Source organism: Amblyomma americanum, chromosome 9, assembly GCF_052857255.1.
Source record: "Amblyomma americanum isolate KBUSLIRL-KWMA chromosome 9, ASM5285725v1, whole genome shotgun sequence".
Classification (NCBI taxonomy): domain Eukaryota; kingdom Metazoa; phylum Arthropoda; class Arachnida; order Ixodida; family Ixodidae; genus Amblyomma; species Amblyomma americanum.
Window position 1 is genome coordinate 80,089,872 of NC_135505.1, and position 23,536 is coordinate 80,113,407.

A 23,536-nucleotide genomic window follows, 5' to 3' on the forward strand; every position below is an offset into this window, starting at 1 on the left:
ACATATGCTGTGCCAAAGAAATTCCTGTCTTCACTACAAACATTTCAGCATGAGACATTGAGTGATCGCACTCGATAGAGTACTGCGTCGAGCTAATTAATTCGCCGCACATTTAAGGCGTATCCTTATATTTAATCAGAATTAAACATTTTAAGTCAGCGTGTCATTTCAAAACAACGTACATGCACGACAGGGAACGCAAAAGTTGGCGGGTCTAGAATGCAAAGAAAAATATTTCAGCACAGTCACGTAAGCCAGTTGCCTAGAATGTCTAAAGAATGAAGGATGTGCCTGCCCTATCCGCTTGAAACAGTCCCTCGCTACTGGGTTACAACGAAGATCTACAATGTAGTTCTTTTCTGAGAACACCCACCTGTAAAATTTTGCTGCCGACAGTACCACATTTCCTGCTATGTCTACTTTTTCTACCGAGAGAAGAGTTGCTACACAGCGTGGCCATGAAGGACTGAAAGAATTAGAAGAAAACAAACAAAAAATCAAAAGAAGAAAACAAGCTAGGAGGGAATGGCGATCAATAAGGTTTGCATGCGCGTTCTTGTCAGCTCTAGACCTCCTTTGGCTCTCCTACCCATTTGGATCCGCGCAATGCGTTACTACTCAAAATGCCCGTCATGGGTAAACAAACAAACGTTGGTTTAGAAACGCGCGTTAATTGCATCCTAGTCGAAATAAAAGGAAAGAAATGGGCTTGGGAAAAGCAAGTACTGCGAAGGCAACATAACCGCTGGTCCTTAAGGGTAAAGAAGAGGATTACAAGAGGAAGTAAGCGTAGCAGGGGGCGGCAGAAAGTTTACAGGGACAGGGTGGCCGTACCTGGCAAAGAACAGTGGTAATTGGAGAGACATGGAGAGGCCTTTCCCCTGCCGTGGGCGTAGTCAGGCTGATGTTGATGGTGGGTGCCACACGCGGCGCGCGGAACACATGAAGTTCACGGATGATCACCAAATGAAGAGGTTCGTTGTGCAAGTATATATAAGAAAAATAAGTACAACATCGCAGAGGAAAAACACAGATAACCGTACATGTTAATATTATAAGCAGGGTTTACACTGCTGAAACAGAGTCGCCGTGAGACCGGGTTTTCTCGCATCGGCGCCATGTAAACAACTTCAGTTGCGAGTCATAGCGGACCCGCTGTGCCAGTAGTGTGTAGATAGAGAGGCTATTACGCATTCCATAAATGCATGTAAACCTGAAAGCACATCGGAGCGAAGCGAATGGGTAAAGTTTATGGCCGAGGGAGCGGTAAAAAAAAGCATTTTTGGCGGACCGGCCGAGTCGGCGGGGTAGATTTCTCGATGCGTGGGCAGTGAAGCCGGCGAGTAACCGGAGATAGCAGTAACTTCTGGAGAATGAGCCAAGCTGGCCAAGCTGCATCCCATAAATACGCTAACTTCCAGTTTCAGCACAGGGCGGCACTACCATCCGAAAGCTTCCTTGCTCCGCCATGGATGTACACACGGTCTCATTCTAGCGACCGCTGCGCCAGGTCGCTCCGATGCGCTTCTGTCGAAGCCATGTAAGCATTGCCATAATGGCACGGAAAGATTTCCAAGGCAAGCGCTACAATATTGCCGCGAACATTTGCAGTGTTTTTTCATTCATCAAATCTGCCGCCATACAACTTTATCGCTTTTTTTGCGGTGCAAGACGCGACTATATTTATCTCGATTGATCCCAGCCAGGCAGAGCTGATTCTACGTTGTTCCGGAATGTTCTAGTAAATTTGCACGCTTTATCTCGAAAGTTCGCTATCAGCTTTAAATTGAGCACGGCCGAAAGTGGCGGGCATTCTGTTCGACGACCGCCGAGCACGATTGTCGCTTCACCGCCGCCGACTGACTCAGTCGATTTTAGGTGCAAGTCAGCCCAATGAGCAGTTTTCTTTTAGAAGACCCTTTGTCCGTCTTCATCGCTGCTTCAACTGCCGTCACCACTACGTGACATCTGGTGGAGGTGCTGGCTAGCCTTCCATGTTCCAGGCGCCCCCTTCAACTCGTGAAGCCAGCCATCAGCGCTCCGCACCCGAGGACTAAGCAGCTCAGCGAGCCAGCCGACGTCTCCAGGGAGAGGAGCCTGAGTTCGGGACCCTGCCGGACCGCACCAGACAGCAAAAAGACGCGGCTACGAGCACCGCAACCTCGCCGAAAATGTCGACACTGATCATACTGCAGCAGCCGCGGGTGCCGCCAACTTTCAAAGAATCCCTAAGCAAAGACCCTGAAGAATGGTTGGACCAATTTGAGCTCGTGGCGTCATTCAACAAGTAGGATGATGCGGCAAAAAATGGACACATGTTTTTCTCATTCGATGGCTCCGCACGCACGTGGTACGAAAACTACGAGTCGTCCCTTAAGACATGGGAGCTATTCAAGAGAGAATATTGAAGGTATTCACCAGGGTCGTTAGGAAAGAAAGAGCTGAACGACTCCTCGAGTCCAGGATCCAGCTTCCGAATGAGCCCGTCCGCGGTTATGTCGAGGAGATGAAGCGCCTATTTCGCCGCGCCGACCCCGAGATGACCGAGGAAAAGAAAGTTCAGTTTTTAATGCACGGCGTAAAAGAACAACTCTGGTAGCCTCGTCCTTCAGCCGCCAAAAACAGTCGAGGAATTCATGCAAGAAGCCTGCAGGATTGAGGAGACCCTCGACGTCCGAGCCCGGCAGTACATTCGCCCTTCCTCTGCTTGTGCAATCCTTTCGGAAACGACGGCCACCACCAGCGACAGCTTGCGGGAAGTTATCCGCGAAATCGTCCGAGAGGAGCTACGCCGACTACTGCCATCCTCCCCACAGCCACAAGCAGCTACTCTGATGGATGTGGTACAGGAAGAAGTGCCACAGGCACTTGGCACCCCGACGGCCACAGAACCCCAGGCCATGTCCTACGCCGCTGCAGTAAGGATTCCTCAGCCTCAACTACAACCCCGGCATCCTGTCCGACATGAACAACTTGTTCCCGAACGCCACCTCCCTGCCCCCGCCCACCTAGCTTATGATCAAAGTTCAAGCTCCAGGAAATGCGACGCCTGGAGGACTTCAGACAACAGGCCGTTGTGCTTCCATTGCGGTGAGGCCGGCCATATTCTTCGTCACTGCCCGTACCGACGTATCGGTCTTCGAGGATTTGCCGTTAACGCCCCACGCCCACGACGCTTCGGCCAACGTTTGCAGGAAATCGACGAGTGCCTGCGTCGAGAGGAGCACACGCCGGACCGCTTTTCGCGCTCACCATCGCCGTCAACCTCCCGCTTGGCGTCTCCACGCCGCAGCTACGGAGCCGCGTTACAAGGAAGGTCTCCCAGCCCCCGTAGAGGAAATTAAAGACAGCAACCTCTGGAGGTGCGGTTGCTCATCAGCGAAACGCCAAAGATCCTCCACCGACCACGGCCCATGAAGACGCTGCACTCGTGACGCCGCATGAAGAACCTACACTCGCTGCACCGACGCCGCACAAAATGACAACCCCGACCACGACGCAAACTGCCTTCAAAACGACGCCGCCACCCAGAAAAGCTTCGACCACATGCCCCACCCGCGACTCGCATACGCGACGAAGCCGTGAACCGACGCCGAGAGCGACATGCAATGCAAGAGCCAGGACCTCCGACTTAGAAGTTTCTATAGACGGCTGGAAAGTTACCGCTCTAGTCGACACACTAGCCGATTATTCGGTGCTGAATGGAACATTCGCTGCGCATCTGAAAAAAGTCACAACGGCTTGAGACGGCCCACAAATTCGCACCGCGGGGTCCTCCTCATTACGCCATCAGGACGATGCACAGCGTGAGTGACTGTCATAGGACATGCCTATCCTGCGACCTTTGTTGTGCTACAGCAATGCTCCAACGAAGTGATCTTGGGTATGGATTTGCTTAATGAGCCTCAGGCGATCATCGACCTGCGATCCAAGCTGATCACGCTTTCGACGGACGAAGTCATCGCTTCGATGAAAACTCGGGAAAATCACGTTGCCCTGAGTGTCCTGGAGGATGAAGTGAGCGTCCCACCCCGTTCAAGCGTTATCGTGACCGAAGGCGCCAAGAAAGCCATTAACGCTGAATCAATGATCGAGGGGAACATGCAGTTGCTTCTAGACCGAGGAATCTGCATCGTTAGAGGCATCGCACATTTCCGCAATGGCCACGCCGAAGTACTGCTGCCTAACTTCAGCGAAGAATATCAGCACATTAACAGAGGAACGACGATTGCTTTCTTCGACGAAATATCCGACGTAAGAGACGCATTCGCCCTCTCCGACCCCTCCGCAGAAGATTCGCCTGCTCAAGAGAACTCGCCCACTTATGACATCAACCCAGCCCTGCACCGGAACAGACAATACCAGATCCGCAATCTGCTTCGAAGCTACAGTGAGTGTTTTTCGACATCGCCGAAGGTCCGACACGTCCGACCTCTCCGTCAAAGCCCCTGCCGCGTGTAACCGCGAGAACGACAAGCCATCCTGTACCAAGTCGAAGAAATGCTTCGCGACGACGTCATCCAGCCTTGAAACACCCCATGGGCGGCACCGGTTGTTCTAGTGAGAAAGAAAGACGGCGCACTTCGATTCTGCGTTGATTACCGCCGCTTGAACAACATAACAAAGAAGGACGTCTACCACCTCCCCCGCATCGACGACACACTGGACCGCCTCTGCAACGCCAAATATTTCTCGTCGATGGACCTCAAGAGCGGCTACTGGCAAAATGAGGTCGACGAAAGAGATCGCGAGAAGGCAGCATTCGTCACTCCGGATGGGCTGTTTGAGTTCAAGGTGATGCCATTTGGTCTCTGTTCCGCACCAGTGACGTTTCATCGAGTAATGGATACAGTGCTGGCAGGCTTGGAGAGGCAAATGTGTTTGGTATATTTAGATGACGTCGTTGTTTTCGCCTCTAACTTTGAAGAGCACCTCTAAAGACTTCGAGCAGTACTAGAGGCCATCAACTCGTCTGGAATAACCTTGAAAGCAAAGAAGTGCCGCTTTGCCTACGAAGAGCTGCTGTTTCTAGGCCACATCGTTAGCAAGGAGAGACTACGCCCGGACCCGCAGAAAACAGCTGCTATTGAACAGTTTCCACCGCCGGCCAATAAGAAAACAGTGCGCAGATTTCTCGGACTGTGCGCATTACCGACGTAACAGTAGCTTGGTTTGGGCTAGTTGGTAACAGTTCTTAGAAAACATAGCGCAAAAAGGACACGGACGACACAGAAGTGGAGCATACGCTAGCCGTTCCCTTTCCAGGGCCGAGCCTAACTATGCGACAACTGAGAAGGAGTGCCTTGCCATCATGTGGGCCACGTCCAAATTCCGCCCCTACCTGTAAGGACGACCGTTCAAGGTGGTCATCGATCACCACGCGCTGTGCTGGCTTGCCAATTTGAAGGTCCCCTCTTGCCGACTCGCTCGATGGAGTCTGCGTCTCCAGGAGTTTGACGTCACCGTCGTTTACAAGTCCGGACGCAGCCACTTTGACGCCGATTGCCTACCTCCTTGTTTTTCCTGCTTGACTCCGCGAAGTTCTACACACTTCACACGACGAGCCGACAGCTGGACATCTCGGGTTTACTTGCACCCTCCGGCGCATTCAAGACAAGTATTACTTGCCCCGACTGTCTGCCGATGTCGCACATTATGTGAAAACCTGCCGAGATTGTAGCGACGAAAGACCCCTCTCACACGACCAGCAGGATTTATGAACCCCATTGAACCTCCATCAAGTCCCTTTCAGCAGATCGGCATGGACTTGCTTGGCCCTTTTCCAACTTCAACGTCTGGAAATAAGTGGATCATCATAGCGACCGACTACCTGACCCACTACGCCGAGGCGAAAGCCCTACCGAACGGAGCAGCAGCAGAAGTCGCCAAATTTTTCGTGGAGTGCATTCTTCTTCGACACGGCGCCCCCGATGTGCTCATCATGGACAGAGGAACAGCATTCATGGCGGAACTAACGCAAGCCGTCCTGCGTTACAGCCAAACCAGCCGACAACTGCATACCATCCGCAGACCAACGGACTAACCGAGCGCCTGAACAATACCATCGCCGATATGCTCGCCATGTATGTCGATGCCGAACACAAAACCTGGGATGTCATCCTGCCTTACGTCGTCTGCGCCTACAACACCGCAGTGCAGGAGACCACTCAGATGACGCCTTTTAGTCTCGTCCATGGCAGGGAGACCACGACCACGCTAGGCGCCATGCTGCTCAACATTACAGAAGAAGAGAACGTCGACGTTGCCGCCTACCTTCAACGCGCAGAAGCTCGAAGGCTTGTCCGATTACGGATCAAAGATGAGCAGCGGAACGACGCCAGACGCTACAACCTACGAAGACGCAACGCGGAATACAAGCCAGGAGACGTATGTCTGGGTTTGGACGCCCATTCGCCACCGTGGATTCAGTGACAAGCTTTTGCGCCGCTTTTTCGGCCCGTACAATGTTCTTCGTCGGCTAGGTGAACTGGATTATGAAGTCATCCCTGACGCAATGACTGCATCCCAGCGACGCCGCGTACGACCAGAAGTTGTCCATGTAGTCCGTCTGAAGCCGTATTATGCGCTCTAAAGGACACTGCATTTCCATACTCTATGTTCGCAAGATCCGTTTTTTCTCTTACTAGTCGCATTATTTGTTTTAATGCATCTGGTCGATGCTTCTTTTAGAGGGACCGTGTTGAGAGGGACCATATTGGACCGTGAATTCATCATTGTCTCGCTGCAAGTGGTTGTTTCTACAGTGCTATTGTAGTTGGCGCTACAGGTCTCAATGCTAGATGCACTGTTTTCTAGTTGCAGCCATGGGCACTGATAGCGCGTTGATCTTAGGGTGGTAGAAGGCCTCACGAAATCTCGAAACGTAATGAGTAGTTGCGGCCACGGATGGCGCTGTGATCAAGGGTGGTCGCAGTCCCCCGAAATGTCGAAACATGATGAGTAAGAGCTAACGCTCTTAAAAATAATATTTTCGCGGTGCGGGCACACCATACACTTCCTCAGTAACGCATGTCGTATCAGAAGATCGACACTGAGGCGCCGAATCAGGCACATGTGCATACTGCAACATCGCTCTGAAAGCTTCGTCGGTATCTACCAGCAGGGACGAGCACCACCGCCGTTCTTTTGGTTTCTCACTCTCTGGCTCCAAACGACGCGCGGGTGGCGCTTGAGTACAGTCTCCTGAAAGAACAGTGGCATGACCGGCTTAATTACCATCATTAGCGCGTGATGTTGCAGCTTTCGGACGACTGGAAATGTTAACGCGTTCTTTTAACGGTCTCGTGCGCGGTCGCAGATTCTGCGCCTCCAAGACTGTGTATGATGCGTGCCGAGAACCTTTCTGTGCAGCACTGTCCGGGCACCTTCGAGATATGTGCAGGCTCAGGTAGGTTGGAGGCGATTTTAATTCTTTTGGGGCTCGTTTCTTCACCGTCTGTTGGTTTCGAGCACTCGGTGCAAAGATGAAGCTTGACATCCCGCTTACTCATCTGCAGGTAGTGCGCGCATTGACGCGAACGCTCAGTGTGTGCCCGGGTGCATCACCCAGTGTCACAAAATTCGGCACATATTCGAAAAAAAAACGGCGCTGCGCGTAAGCAATCACGCCCGCGCGCGGTCAAATAAAAGAAAAAAACAGCGGGGAAGGACCCCCGGACAGCGCGTAAACCTTGCGTGGGCTTTCCACTCCGAAGTAAACATAGGCACGCGCGACGTCGATTTCTCGAGAATGTCTGAGTAGTTTCTACTCATCATTGACGGAGAGGGCGTGACCTTGACCGCGCTAAAGTGATGCCCTCTCCCCTTCGCTCTCGCGCCAACGTCTTCGCATGCGAGAAGGAACCAGAAATTTCTCGAAGGTGGTCTCCGCGCTCGACCAATGGGGTCACGCGCCCGGCGCGAGAAGTTTGTGCAGTTGAAGCTGCGTGTATGTGCGCGCCTGCCGTGGCGCGAAGAACAAACAGACGCCGTCTGCGCCTATAAATGAGGGGCTTCGACCGCTGTCGGTTAGCCCGAGCAGCTGTATAACCTTCCGAGAAGCGCGCCCGCTCGACTCCCGGGAGAACACCACTCTCCCAGCCACGGACCTTCGCGTCAGCGTGCGCAAGCCTGCGGACCGGCCCGTCGTGCTCCTTAGGCCGTCGGACTGTCGCAGTGCCCGGTGAACAAATTGTGTTTTGTTTGTCTCTCTCTGCGTTAGTGCACTTTAGGTGCAAAGATTTTGTTTAATTGCTATATCTCTCTATTGTTACTTTGCACGAGCTGCATTGTATTTGTAAATCACTTCGTATCTGCTCGTACGAGTGATTGTGAAGTCCTCTGTATCGTCTCTTCGCTGTATAAACTTTGTTTTGTTTTGTGAACCTTTGGCTCCGACCCGTTCTTTGACTTGCGACCGGGGAAAGCTGGGCACCAAACGACCAACGCCCTTGTCACTTGGTAGCTGGTCTCCGGCTGAGCTTGAAACACTGAGTCGAGGGCATCTCCTCAGTGACCGAGACCGCTACCCCCACACGCTCTAAGGGTGTCTGGGAGCGCACGCAAAATTTCGCGAAGTGGTGACACCCAGCTAAACCTTTAGCAGCGTGCCACGTGCGGGATTATTAGCGACAGGGCGCTACGTGCACGTGGCTTTGCATATACAGTGCTTTTATGTTTTGTAAATTAAGACAAAGGTAGTCGCTAACGCAGGTTTTTCTCGGAGAGCGCCTGACACACGCGCGTGCAGCACAGATTTGTTTACTTTTTGTGTATACAACTTTAACTTGACAATTTTCTCTCTCGCTTATCTACGCTGGTCTGTTTACTCTGCATGCCGTACCGCTCTCAGCAGCGCTTTAGTCTTGCTCTCGTATGATTTCTAGAGAAAACAATAAAGCAATCTTTAACTGCTTCCGGCGGTATTTTTGCAGCTAATATGACACCCATCAAGACAACATTAAATCGACTTGCTTGTTTTAGAGGGCGTTTTCTCTTTTTTTCTTGCGGGAAGCCAGATCGAACGCCTGGCAAGCAAGCAAGCAAGCTAGAATGTACTGCTGCTATGAGCATTGCTACTAGTGGCGTGCGTCTACGGCAGGATGCACTACCCAGGAGCAAACACTGAGAACCGCTGAAAACTGTTATAGGACGGCGTTTCTGCAGGCCGGGCAGACGACGCGTTCGCTCATCAACACGGGCCATCTCTGAAGACTTGCCCTGAGGCGTCGAGTCAGGCATGCGAGTCTAATAGCTCCATCTGGATCCACCCGGTCCGTGGTTCTTGTTGCTTCACCTGCGCTCGATCCATGCGATAGGTCGTGCTGTGACTGCGCAGCCCCGGAAAAAAACATGGCAAATGCTCAGCCCAAATGAAAAGCCCTGTACAGGAATTCAGGTGTGGGGTTACCATAAGCGCAACAATAAACAGAGGTGTGTGTTTTACTGGCTGTTTCCAGCTTGTTCTTGGGAAGATCCACGACGAGGTCAGAGGAGCACAGCGTCGGCTCCACCGGCGGCGTCGGATCAGAACAGCCGCTTTTTTTCCGCTGCGCCTCCCAGATGGCGCCACATGTACGACTGAAACTGCAGCGCACGAAGCGTATACGGGGACTTTTCGCTCTCAGTGCCGTTGCCGCCTCTGGCGACGATAACAGGCCTTAAGCCTATCGCTTTACCATGTCGACGATTATGCGATTATGCACAGCCCATACCCTTGAGGCTGAAGTTAACATTATAAATAAACCGCAAAATAAATACCCGGTGGACAGCAAACGCATGCGGAATCAGAGCGGCGGCTTTGGAGGGCGTGGTCGTCGTTGCGGTGCTGGCTCAGTGGCGGCTGGTGCGGAGTGAGGAGTCACTAGTTTCAGGCAACCAACCGGACGTCTTCCGCCAACTGTTTCTCCCCGAATAAGTGTCCAGGTCAACGCAGTGCCCATCACGAATCCATTCCCTTTCGTCTCGTCTGCGTTATCCGGGGACTTCGAGGAACGGGGCCAATCCACCGGCCTCCGTCTTTGCAGGCCAGGCGGTCAGTGACAGGAAGTGGCGAGGAGGCGAACGTTGAAGCTAAGAACCCCGTTGTCCACGCGTTTGTGGTTGCGCGAACACCGGAGGAATGTGGCCCAAAAGTGTCTGACATTTATTCAAGCGAAAGCTTCGCTACGCTAGATAAAGCCGATTCCGCCGTGCGCTCCCGGTTGACTTTCAAATGAGCCAAAGGTCAAGTGTGGCTATAGGCCTTACGAAATGTGGTCGTCATGATGTCGCACCACATAACCTTTCGCCCTGACCTCTCGACCCGCTGGTAGAGGGCGGTATAATAGTCACATGACAATCGCGTGATGCCGCGCGATGGAAACTGCGGTTGTGAGGTCAGTCTGGGGGAATATACAGGCCGCAGCATTCACTGGGCGACCAAAATCTCGCAATAAACCATTAATTTAAATGCCACCGGCCAGGGTGGCAGGATGGGCGCGCTACCTATTATGTATGCGGAACGCACTCAACGTTATAGACGCCAAGCCGCGTCTACTCGCCCGATACACCACAGCTTTCAATCTCTAACCAGGCAGGCCAAGCAGTAGTTAAACTGCATCTAATTTTTTTGCCGATCGACTTCAGTGTACGTTAAAAATACTAATATCAACATTGGTTTCGAAGACATTGAATAGCCATAACTGTCTTTTTGGGGGAGAGCTCAAACGTCCTCTGAGGGAAACGAGGAAGGTGGCACATTGTGCTAGCCTCAGTTCTCCCCTGGATGATGTCCGCAGTACTGGTGCTGTAGAGCTTCAACTGCTCGCAAGAGTCATGCATTCACGTCTTCACCCTCCCATTCTTCTGTACCCCTCTATGAATGGAGGAGGAGGATAAAACATTTAATACTGTAAGATCCCCATGTGGTCGAAATTAATCTGGAGCCCTCCACTACGGCACCTCTTTCTTCTTTAACTCCATCCATTATTTCTTCTGTTACAGCGCGGTTCAGGTGTCCAACAAAATGTGAGACAGATAGTGCCCCTTTTCCTTTCCCCAAAAACCTAATTTCCTTTTTTTTAAATTAGGAAGCCGCCGCGGTTGAGTTCCCGGGTTCGAACCCGACCGCGGCGGCTGCGTTTTTATGGATAATAATTTAATAATTGGTTTTGGGGACGAAAGGAAATGGCGCAGTATCTGTCTCATATATCGTTGGACACCTGAACCCCGCCGTAAGGGAAGGAATAAAGGAGGGAGTGAAAGAAGAAAGGAAGAAGAGGTGCCGTAGTGGAGGGCTCCGGAATAATTTCGACCACCTGGGGATCTTTAACGTGCACTGACATCGCACAGGAAAAACGCTAAGGCGCCCGTGTGCTGTGTGATGTCAGTGCACGTTAAAGATCCCCAGGTGGTCGAAATTATTCCGGAGCCCTCCACTACGGCACCTCTCTCTTCCTTTCTTCTTTGACTCTCTCCTTTACCCTTCCCTTACGGCGCGGTTCAGGTGTCCAACGATATATATGAGACAGATACTGCGCCATTTCCTTTCCCCCAAAACCAATTATTATTATTACTAAACTGCCTTGTGTCTAATAAAGTTTCCACCACCACCGCGGATGGCTTGAGCGTCGCTGCGAAATGGAAGAACACCCGAATCAGAGTGAACTAGTGGGTCAAATGTGCGTATGCCTTTACGTATTACTGCTGCAGGCTATCGAGGAATCGGTAGACCGCGCGCGTTTGTACAAATGAATCAGAAAGCTACATAAAAATCTTGTGCACTTTCATGACTAAAACGAGGTTGGTAAATTAGCTTTGCGATTTGTCTTAAAGAATTTTGTTTAAAATCTAAACATCAATTCTTTATCGGGTACAGTGCACCGCGCTGAATGGAAAGGCATGACGGCGAAGGAGGAATATTGAGCGCCTCCGCAGACAGCACTGAGTCTGGTTTAATATGGTGTGTAGTGTTTATTCAAGTTGTTGAATTTATGCGCAAATCAGAGAAAATTGAAAAAAAAAATTCGGTTTCTCGCAGTTTCTCGCACGTTTCTTTCAGATGAAATTTCGCACAGAGGTTGCACTTGGTGGTCAGTTTTGTTTCAGACTACATTACGGGGGTGTACTTCCATGATTCGGTCAGAAGTAAGCGAAGAAAAATATAGGCTGTGGATTAGGTCAGCATACAAAGCGAGAGGTGTCGGCGTTCATTGTGTGCATTGGCACTGGCATTGATAACGTTCTAGACCAATGATTTGAAGGAAAGGAAAGGTGCACAACTTTCTCCCTGGGTCAGTGGACGTCGCAATCGCCCTTTGAGGTAGTAGCTGTGGAGTGAGGGTTGCATACATTAGCGCTGACAGCGTTTTGGCGTACACGCGGCACTGTAGGAATAGGCCGCAGCCTTCTTTGGGTGACCAACCTGTCGCGATCAACCATTAACTGCATGCCACCTGCCGGGGTGGTAGGGTGGGCGTGCTGCCTATCCAGTGTGCGGTACGCAGCACTCAACGTTATAGAGGCCAAGCCTCGTGTACATGCCCGACACAGCACAGCTTTCACTCTCTAACCAGGTTCGACAGTACTTAAAACGCAGCTTATTTTATTTCTTTTTTTATCGAGGTTGTTTTGTTTATCGCTGCAGCTAATCTATAGCTGCTAGCGCATATGATCAACAGCAATGGCTCACCGTGATAGAATCTCTAGCATACCGGATAAATAGTGCGAGGTATGCAGACGAGGCAGGCCCTGCGCACATCTTCTGGGAATGCCGGTAACGATCGGCTCAGTTTAGCTTTTCGTTAATGCCTTACAGAGCGTAGGCCATTGCAGGCTGCTGCTCCTATGTGTACCTTAGCCGAGAAGAGCCGATAAAAGCATTTGAAATTCAGTTAGTTTTTTTGCGACATTTCATTGTGCACTTGTGCATACGGCGCTGGAAATATTTCTATTATACTCACCGTCAGTCACGTCGACTTGTTCTTGCCAAAGGAATGCAATAGTTTTCGCTCTGCCGTTGCCACATCAACACCGGTGACCATATAGTCACGAAGCCGGGATCAATATTGCCCAGAGGTGTGCAGAAGAGAAACCTCAAGCGCGAAATCTCCCGCGTGAAGAAACACCAGCAAAAACTGGCGAAGTGCCTTGTATGTTGTAAATGGAATAAAAGAACCAACTTTTGTCACGGGACGGTAGACACACGCATGTGGCAGCAAGAGATTACGGAAAATTTGTCTTAATCTCTGACGAATAAATAGTACTTATGTCCTTTATAGCACACGCGAAATTAAACGCTCGGCTTTCTTGCTGACTTCCCGAAATTTATGTTATCCGCGTCCCATGCTTTATTTGTCCATTTCCAATGAAAACAGTATTTAGGTGTTTTATTCACTTGCTTGCGGTTGTAAATGTTGCTTACAAAAGAGCATTTTTCCTTGTAGACCAAACATATGTAACACGAATGCGCGTCTATGTCGTACTAGAATCTCTGTTCGCAGCAGGCATGCCCATCTTGTACGCCGTTTCCAGCCTTTTATTGTTCTGTTTTGGCAAGGAAATAGACAAAGGCTAGTCAGGCCAGTAAATATGTGGAAAAATTTCTGAGGCGTAATCTACAATACGTCTCCCAATCGGATGTAAGAAAAAAATCGCAGGGAGCCTACATTGAAGGGTGCAGTGACTGTGTTTCTTAATCCATAAAGCGCGTACGTTGGTGAAGATATGGAACCCGCCTGCAGATAAAAGCTTGGGTTCCAGGCGCTTTCGAAGACACTTTCGCTTTTGGTCTTTCATCTAGCTGGCCTTACCGTAGAGGGGGTAAGTTTTCGTGTCTGGGTCACACTTCGTCAAGCTACAGTGAAAAACTTGTTATGCGTACAGTAACTCACTCTGGACGATAGTATCCCAGAATAGCATCTTTTTGTTGAAAATTCAAAAAATTTTTGAGATCTCATTCAGTGCGTTTTAAAAAAAACCTGCAGATATTTTTTGCAAGATGTTTGAACTTTTTTCCGATCTCCGTCAAATACTAAAATGAGAGGCGACCCGTGATAAAAATGAACCGCCAACACCCCTAAGGCTGGGTGTGGTAATCGAGAAGGTTTGCACTAAACCAGTTTCAAACTTTTTTTCTCAGAATCGCTTATTATCGGAAAGAAAACAAAGAAGCACGGTAGAAACTATAACAAGCATGAACTCCTATCTCGTAGATGACCTTTCCCCGGCTGTGCTTATTTCCCAGCTGATAGATCAGTTTTTTTTTTTAAATTCGATGCCCAACTTCGGAAGCCGCAAGAAATTAGGCTACTCGCAGAAAGGTCAATAGGCATTTCCACGAACGCTTGAGCCATCAATATGCGATTAACCGGCCTAGCACAGAGTACCACACAGTGGTGACTCAACGGCGCCGTGAGAAACGCGTCATCTGCTACAGCGCTCTTTGTTCCCAACGCAAATAGCGTAATTACGCGATATACAGGAAAACACAATAGAAGATTCAAAGTAAAATTGTCTTCTATTTCTTCAAGGCCGCCGTGGTGGCTCAGTGGTTATGCCGCTTATGGTTATGGTTATGGTTATGTCGTTAGTGGTTATGGTTATGTCGAAGAACTACGTGTAGAGAGCCTTCTCAGGGTCCTTGTGAGGTTTTTCAGCTTCGAGGATGTCCCCGAAGAAAGAACTTGGGCCACCGCATCTTTCGACTTCAAGATCGTTGACAACGTGCTCTGTGAGATGCCCAAGTCCGCTGCAACATCTCCTTTTTTCCTGCCGCTGGATGCCGCGCCGATAATTCGTGCCTTCTCTTCAAGGGAAAGGAACTTCCGCTTCCTAGACAAAGTTGCCATGCTTGTGTCGATTGCAGCGCACAAGCACGAGTGAAAAAAAAAAACAGGGCAAATGCGCTGCTGCTGTTGCCTGGCTGCTGCGTCCTTTGGCGACAGATTGGTCGCAGCTCTGGCTTGGAAGAAAACGGTAGCTTGCACTCGCGCCTTTCTTCCTTCACTCCCTCCCTTATCCCTTCCCTTACGGCGCGGTTCAGGTGTCCAACGATATATGAGACAGATACTGCGCCATTTCCTTTCCCCCCCAAAACCAATTATTATTATCACTCGCGCCTTGTCGCAAGGCAGTCAGCGCGATTGTCATCACCACCAAGCAATGGCGGTCTTCATGTGCGTTAGAATGAGTGGATCAATTGGTTTTAGCGAAAGTTTAGTGAAACAAATCAGCGTGAACGTACAGAAGTACACATATGGGTGGTGATATGCTTGTTTTATTGTATGTTAGATTTTTATACACAGCTTCGCACAGCGAAAATTTCATTGAAGCGGAAACGCGCCCGAAAAATGGTTCGTTGTGATGGGAAATTTGTTCCATTACTTTCTATGGCGAGCTTACGGGGAATAGGAAATGTTTCCTTGAAGCGACGTTCGTTGTAGCGGGGTTCGACTCTATAGTGAATTAGATCAACCCTGGCACTTTAGGACCAACAAATACATTTAATTCAGTGTTGAGCGTTCAGATATTCTCCCGAGTTTCTGGAGCGAAATTGTGTCCTTAATGGCAACCATACTCACGCCTTGAAAGGAGTAAGAGCGAGATGGTGTCCACAGAGATAACGGCGGCTATGCTTGACTCGTCTAGGCAGTGCATTTGTGTCGAATGCTTAATCTAATGGAGGCAGTAAAATCAATGATCAATAATCATGCACCATGTGAGGATGAACTATTAATACTGGAAGAAAAAAAACAGCGCAGCAACAGGGACAAGAAGGAAGACGGGACAGGCGTTCTTGTCCCTGTTTCTGTGCTGTTTTTGTTCTGCAATTATGTACCAACTCGCTCAATTCGCCGTTTTACAGAACAATTAGAGTTGATGATTTTAACACCGACTTTTATCTACATACTTTCTTTTTATGTTAGATACTTCCTGCTGCAATGACACTTGCTAACCATACTTTCGCGCAGCTAAAGGTGATTGTGACACGCCAAGCGCTGAAGGCCACGATACCTATGATTCGTGCTTACCTATCACGTGGTATCGGTTGCTGTCTCTATGTTCTTGTGGCCGCACCGGTCACGGTCTCTAGGCCTCAGGAGTGCTGCCAGGTAATCGCAGTGCCACCTGTGCAGCGCACGGTCTCTATTCTACACAACACGAGTTCCTCGTAACGAGACAAACAATTTATGGTCAGTGGCTTAATCTTTTGCGCTTTTGAGCCACTGCGATCCAAATTATCTGACTGAACGTCTCGGGAGTTTCTGTAGCTCTTCAAAAACATGAGTTCTGTATCTGATACTGTGACAAAAATTACCTGCAACACATCCCCGTGCGGTGCATTGCACATTGTAGTCTTCATCAACTTATTCTGCTATCTAACTGGTATCTCCGCCAGACGTGACGATGACCCAGAAAAGCAAAACTATGAGCCAAACAGGGCATGCTTTCCCACATCTACTTGGTTTCACTGCGTTAAAACCATATCAATTTTTTCTTCGAATGCAACTGCATCCCCAAACGTGTTTTCAACGACTGCACATACGAGCGATGACTGCCCCTTTTAGTGAAGAAGGACGTTCTGGCGGGCTAGTTGGTTTATGATGTACAGAAAGGGTATAAATTGCGCGAACAAGACGGGATGAGAGGCGCACAAATCGACAGACAAAGCGCAGACTTCCAACTGATTTTATTTGTGAAAAACACGTTGTTAATAAGGCCAGAGAACATAAGAAAAAATAAGAAAAAATAAGAAAAACACTATCACCATAGGGTTCAACGATAGAAACATCAGCAGAAATTTACAGGTTAATCAGATCCGATGTGAACACGAACGTGCCCTTCTAAAAACTCTAGCTCTGGTGTCGATAGCGACACCGAGGGCGAGCTAACGCAGTCGTCACCCCTTTTGGCTATCAGTAAAGCTTCAATAACCTCCCTTTCAGTTTTGCTGAGTGCATACGAGAGGAAATCAGTTTTGTCTAGGAAGGGAACGCAGTTGCGGCTGACAGTTTTTGCAGTGTAATGGCAGATTGCTGCCTGTGCCGGAGTGCATCGATCTTCTATGTTCCAGGGCTCGCTCATTGAAGCACCGGCCAGTCTGGCCGATGTAAACCCGCCCGCAGGATAGAGGTATCTGGTAGATAACCTCGGAGGCACACCTGGTGAACTTGGTCTGATGATCCTTCTTGCAAGACCTGCGTTCCGATCTTGTTTCTTTTTACTCTTCCGAGAGCCTGGGTCAAACTTTTTTCAACTTACAAGGCGCTGAAAACACTACTTTTATTCGATATTTGCCTGCCATCTCCTTGATGCTCTGGGAAAAGCCGTTAAAATATGGCATGACGAAGGGAGGGCTCCTGTCTGCACTTGGATCTTTCCTCATTGCTTTTTTCATCCTCTGAAGAATGCACTCACATGAGCTGCGAATTACTTCCTGAGGGTAGCCCGCGGATTCAAGTCGCTTGACTTGATTATGGAAACTAGATGAAAGAGAGTGAACACAGGACTTATGAAGGGCAGACAAACAACACGAATTGATAATGCTACGCTTCACTAACTTCGAATGAGCACTTTTATAAGGTAGGAGGTTTTTGTTGGAACTGGGCCCAGCAGACATGAACATCAGAAAAATGCAATTTTAAATCTAGATACTGAATTCGGTTGTCCCTTGTTACTTCATGAGTAAAACGGAGTCATTGCCCCTCAGAGGAGAAGGTGGCGGGAATACTAGCAACCGTGTTGTCAAGGTCAAGATTAGTACTGTAATCTAACATCACAAGATAGTCATCAACATAACGAAACACTTGGAACACCGGATGCTTTGAAAGCTCTAGTTTCAGCTCGACTTTCAGCGCAGACGACCGAGTTTCTCTGGCAGAGAATGCGTCTCACGCTTCCGGCAAATTTCCGGACAACACTTACAAAGGGTTCCGTCTCGATACTGGGAAATATCGACCTTCCTAGTAACATCAAGGAGGCGCTGCAAAAGGGACTGAAGTTTTGCTTCGAACCTTCAGCAGGATGCTCTGAACTACTAGCCATGGTACGCCATGTGGGGGCGTTTGCCTCTCTACAGGACAAGGAACGGGCTGTCAACGACTCTGTGGGCTGCTTACTGCGAAACGTAAGTCGTTTCACTTCACGGAAGGCCCCAGTGAAGAGACTTGTGAACTTCCTGAGCGCCATCGACCTTTCAGTAATGGAAGCGGACAAGGAGGGCGGCTTCGTTGTCTTGCAACAGGGAATGTTTGCTGAGAAAGCCCGGGAAGCTGTCTTGAAGAACTTTCATACGATTGAATTCCAAGGGAAAATACAGCTAAAGCAAGCTACCAGGCTCCTTAAGAAAATGAACCTTAGTTCTGTCGCGCTTTCGGTCTCAAAAGCAGAGAGGGACACCGGCAGAACACACAGGATGGATTGCCCACTTCGCGCTATTATTTCGGAGAGAGGCAGCTGGCAACACATTGTGGGATCCTTTCTAAAACCACACCTGGACAAACTTGCAGGCGGTGATCCTTACCTCATCCGCAGCTCGAAGGACCTGGTAAAAGTCCTGGAAGACGGAATTCCGTTATCTTCCAAGGCCTTTTCCAACGACGTAGAAAATTTGTTTTACTCCGTGCCTCATGATGGCTTATTCAAAGCAATCAGAGACATTATTGACGAACAAGGGGAAGTTGCAATCCAGAATACTGCTGGCATTAGCACAGAGCAGTTCCTAGAACGTTTGCAGTTTTATCTTAACTCTACAGCTAGCTTTCATGGCGGGCAATTTTATGTTCAGAAGTCTGGCATTTGTATCGGTTCTTCTGTAGCTCCTGTTTTGTTCGACATATTTTTGGCTTCCTTTGACAGGCGCCTAAAACTAGAGCTTTCAAAGCATCCGGTGTTCCAAGTGTTTCGTTATGTTGACGACTTTCTTGTGATATTAGATTACAGTACTAATCTTGACCTTGACAACACGGCTGCTAGCATTCTCGCCACCTTCTCCACTGAGGGGCAAGGACTCCGTTTTACTCATGAAGTAACCAGGGACAACCGCATTCAGTATCTAGATTTAAAATTGCATTTTTCTGATGTTCATGTCTGCTGGGCCCAGTTCCAACAAAAGCCACCTACCTTATAAAAGTGCTCATTCGAAGTTAGTGAAGCGTAGCATTATCATGTCGTGTTTGTCTGCCGTTCATAAGTCATGTGTTCACTCTCTTTCATCTAGTTTCCATAATCAAGTCAAGGGACTTGAATCCGCGGGCTACCCTCAGGAAGTAATTCGCAGCTCATGTGAGTGCCTTCTTCAGAGGAAGAAAAAAGCAATAAGGAAAGATCCAAGTGCAGACAGGACCCCTCCCTTCGTCATGCCATATTTTCACTGCCTTTCCCACAGCATCAAGAAGGTGGCAAGCAAATATGGAATAAAAGTAGAGTTTTCATCGCCTTGTAAGTTGAAAAAGTTTGTCCCATGCTCTCGGAAGAGAAAGAAGAAACAAGATCGGAACGCAGGTCTTGCAAGAATCATCAGACCAAGTTCACCAGGTGTGCCTCCGAGGTTATGTACCAGATACCTCTATCCTGCGGGCGGGTTTACATCGGCCAAACTGGCCGGTGCTTCAATGAGCGAGCCCTGGAACATAGACGATCGATGCACTCCGGCACAGGCAGCAATCTGCCATTACACTGCAAAAACTGTCAGCCGCAACTGCGTTCCCTTCCTAGACAAAACTGCTTTCCTCTCCTATGCACGCCGCAAAACTGAAAGGGAGGTTATCGAAGCTTTCCTGATAGCCAAAAGGAATGACGACTGCGTTAGCTCGCCCTCGCTTTTGCTATCGACACCAGAGCTAGAGTTTTTAGTAGGGCACGTTCGTGTTCACATCGGATCTGATTAACCTATAACTTTCTGCTGATGTTTCTATCGTTGAACCCTATGGTGGTAGTGTTTTTCTTATTTTTTCTTATGTTCTCTGGCCTTATTAACAACGTGTTTTTCACAAATAAAATCAGTTGGAAGTCTGCGCTTTGTCTGTCGATTTGTGTGCCTCTCATCCCGTCTTGTTCGCGCAGTTTATACCCTTTTTGTGCCGTACACCGTCCCTACAATCTATTCAGTACAATAGCTTTCCTAAACTCTCTGGTTCATGCACAACACTTCATTTCTACACGCGCGTACTATAAGCAACGAATCAAACGTGAACAAGTAAACTGAAGCGGCAACACAAAAACACCAACATACTAGCTCCTGGAGAGCAAAATACAAGCCAGGTTGATAAACACTTTCGCGAACATTTCCGAAGAAGACTCTAAGCGCATTCGAAGTGAAATTACCCACCGCTAGTACTGGGCTACTCCTAGCTAAGGGATTCTTATTTTGCTGTTCGTGGCTAAGCATTGCTTTGTTCGCATTTCATTTTTTTGCTATTATTACATCGACAGCGGTACTCGGGGTGATAACAATGTACGGCGCTTGCTATTTGCTTATAGGTTCACAGCGACCCGTGCACAATAAACCCCAAGGGTAAGTAAATTCGCTCTGACGTCGAGAACATTTGGCGTGTCTTTTATCTGACGTGCCTGAAACACAAACAACAATGCCTACCTCGAGTTTCCGTCGAGAGGATTTGCTAGTTACAAAGGGATTGCAGGTTACGTAAGCCTCGTCATCCCTCTCATTAAAGTTCCTCTCCTTGTTCCTTGTCATGGTACGTTTAAAAATCATGACACCGGCTAGTTTTCAGACTATCCAGATGTCATTATAGTCTCGCAGGTGAATTCGGCTAAGCATAAGCAGAATTAAGCAGAATTCGCCCCTGAATATGTATGAATAAAGTAGAGCGGTACAATGGCGCTATGCTGCAAGCACTTGAAAGATAAAAACAGCGCTAAAGGGGCCCACAAGATAATAAAAAAGCAGACAGGGCGCGATCTGTCTCGGCGCTTCACAATGAATGTCAGCAGCTAGTTCGCTTTTCCATTCTGCTGCATACCAGGCCACCTGATCAGGCGCTGCAAATAAAACACTTTTAATGAAGAACGAGGTTATAACTGCTCATAACTTACCTCCTGAGATTCTTTAGTGTCGTTTGTTTATGGAAAAACAAACTCGGATTTTGACAATGCACTATCAGCGTAATTGTTAATTTTAAAGCAAGATATTACTTCACAAAGCAGTACGAATGTGGATTCGCTCAACTGTTACCTCTTAAGGTTGTCGCCCAGGAATTGGAGTTATTGGCAGCCTCATTATATGCTCTGTGATGTGTATTACGAGAATTAAAGCACTAACCACTAACATAAACCACTTTTTAATTGAAGCTGGTAAGCCTACATTAGATCAAGCCCTCTCTAAAGCTCCCGTATGCAACCTAATTACCACTTTACCTAACTCTATTTCATTGCTGCCTATGATCCCACAAGTAAGCAGCTTCCTACATTGGGAAAATAAAAAACAATGTCTCAGCAGGCCATGACGATATCAAAGCGATACCTTTAAAGTATTTTTCTGCATTAATATGCGAGGTTCTAGCGTATATTATAAATCTCATGTTCGCATGTTATGTGTTTCCTGATGAATTGAATATTGTTCTTGTTTGTCCTATATATAAAGGAGGAAATAGAAATGATATCACGAACTACAGTTCCATCTCTGTGTTATCAGTGTTATCGAAGGTATTTGAAGGAACCATTATTAGCAGATTAGAAAAGTTCTTTAGCGTTCATAACATTATTAGCCCCTCTCGTATGGCTTTTTGAAAAATAAATCATCTGAGCAAGCTTTACTCGTAGTTAAAGAAAAGATCGTTGACAACAATGAATCCAGCGCATACACTCTTGGTCTGTTCTGAGACCTTCGGAAAGCTTTTGACCGCGTACAGCATGAAATTCTTTTGAGTAAACTGAACAATTGCGGGATTCGCGGAATAGCTCTGAACCTGCTGAAAAGTTACTTGAATAACAGAATACAATACGTTAAATGGTATAATTTTGTTTCGAACCGCTTGTGTATTACCAAAGGGGTTCCGCAGGGGTCTATATTGGGCCCACTTTTGTTTTTATTGTATAAAAACTACATCTGTAACATACCTGATTCTCCAGATTTGGTTATGTACGCTGACGATGCAAATATTTTTTTAGCATCACGTACTCTGCCGGAATTAGAAACTATCGTGAACACTTATTTGGTAAAATTATACGCTTGATGCAGGCGAATAAGTTTAGCTTAAATTTGTCAAAAACCAGGTAAATAATTTTCAGACCTATTAATGCCCCTTTTCATTGCACACTTAGCCTAACATACGCCAACACAAAACTGCAGCAGGTAACAACTCAGAAGTTTGTTGGTGTTTGGTTCAATGAACATTTATCATGGAACACGCATATTTCAAAACTTCTCATTGACCTTAATAAAACTGCTGGTTGTCTTCACCGGATCAGCGATCTCTTGCCCGTGTCCCTAAATGTGTCCATATACTACGCACTATTTTTTTCCAAATTGTCCTATTGTGCACTGGTCTGGGGCGCTACAACGATAAGAAATTTTCAGAAGTTATTGCTTTTGCAGAAGAAAGCATTGCGGGCTCTAGAGGGTTACCATGGTAGACCGGAATACCTACCAACATCACCACTCTACCATAAGCATAATTTACTTAAATCAAACCATGTTTACATATTTCGCCTGTTACAGTACATCTATCGTAATCGTTTGTATTCAATTGCTCCAAACCGCCCTCCTTCTAAATACTCCCTTCGGCAACACAGAAACTTGGTCCCTAAAACAAGGACAACTTACGGCAAAAAAAGCTCGATTTCCAGATTCCACTCGTTTTCAATAACCCATCTTTAAGTGTCATGTTTGATCTCCCTAAGAACACATTTAAAAAAGATATCAAAAGGTTACTTATCAGCAGTGGCTCAATATTATTTCAGTTTTTACTTAGCGTAGCATCTCTTATTTTTGTGTCATGCTGTTTGTGTTTGTGTTTTCTTTAGTGACCTACTGCCATGTTTATGCACTGCCTTTGATTTGATTTATGGTGCACTGTGTTTGTATCACAAGTATTTTTTTACGGTGATACTGTCGTTTGATGCAATGTATTTTGTTCACCATCATACTATGTTAATATTTGTCATTTCTGTGTTGCTCACTGCTGTATAAAGCGTTTTGGGTAACTGTGACCTCGTCAGGCTTTACCGCCTTTTATCGCAATTCTCTCTTTCATGTTTGAAGGAAAATAAACCTCAAGCTCAACTCCAAAAAGGCAAACTGATATAAAGTGAATGCCTTCTCATTTCATGCCATGTTAACGACAGCTTTACACCTCGATATACAGGGCGTGTAATACCTAAAGAAGCAACTAAATCGATGTTCAGAGCAGTTCATGTTGTTGATTTATTCAAATGTAGACTCTACAACATTTTAGACAGTCGTCTGCAAATTAAGCTCTAGTTTTAGAAAACTTAAAGCTAGCTTAAGATTTAATTTCTTGTTCGGTTCTTGCTTAGGTGTTCCCCTGTGTGCACAATGTATTGTGGGGGACAAATGTCCCCAGGACACGTCATC

General features: G+C 47.8%; 1 protein-coding gene across 3 annotated transcripts in view; it reads left to right on the forward strand.

The window, feature by feature from the left end:
• LOC144104915 (transmembrane protease serine 11D-like) overlaps positions 1–23,536 on the forward strand; it is an 83,441-nt gene that overhangs the window by 21,226 nt on the left and 38,679 nt on the right. For 2 of the 3 annotated variants that reach the window (XM_077638145.1, XM_077638148.1), the window contains exon 2: positions 20,461–20,494. In XM_077638145.1, the coding sequence (XP_077494271.1) occupies positions 20,461–20,494 (34 nt within the window). Of the gene's footprint in view, positions 1–13,592; positions 13,801–20,460; positions 20,495–23,536 lie in introns of those variants that run through there. The other variant, XM_077638146.1, reaches the window with a different exon arrangement.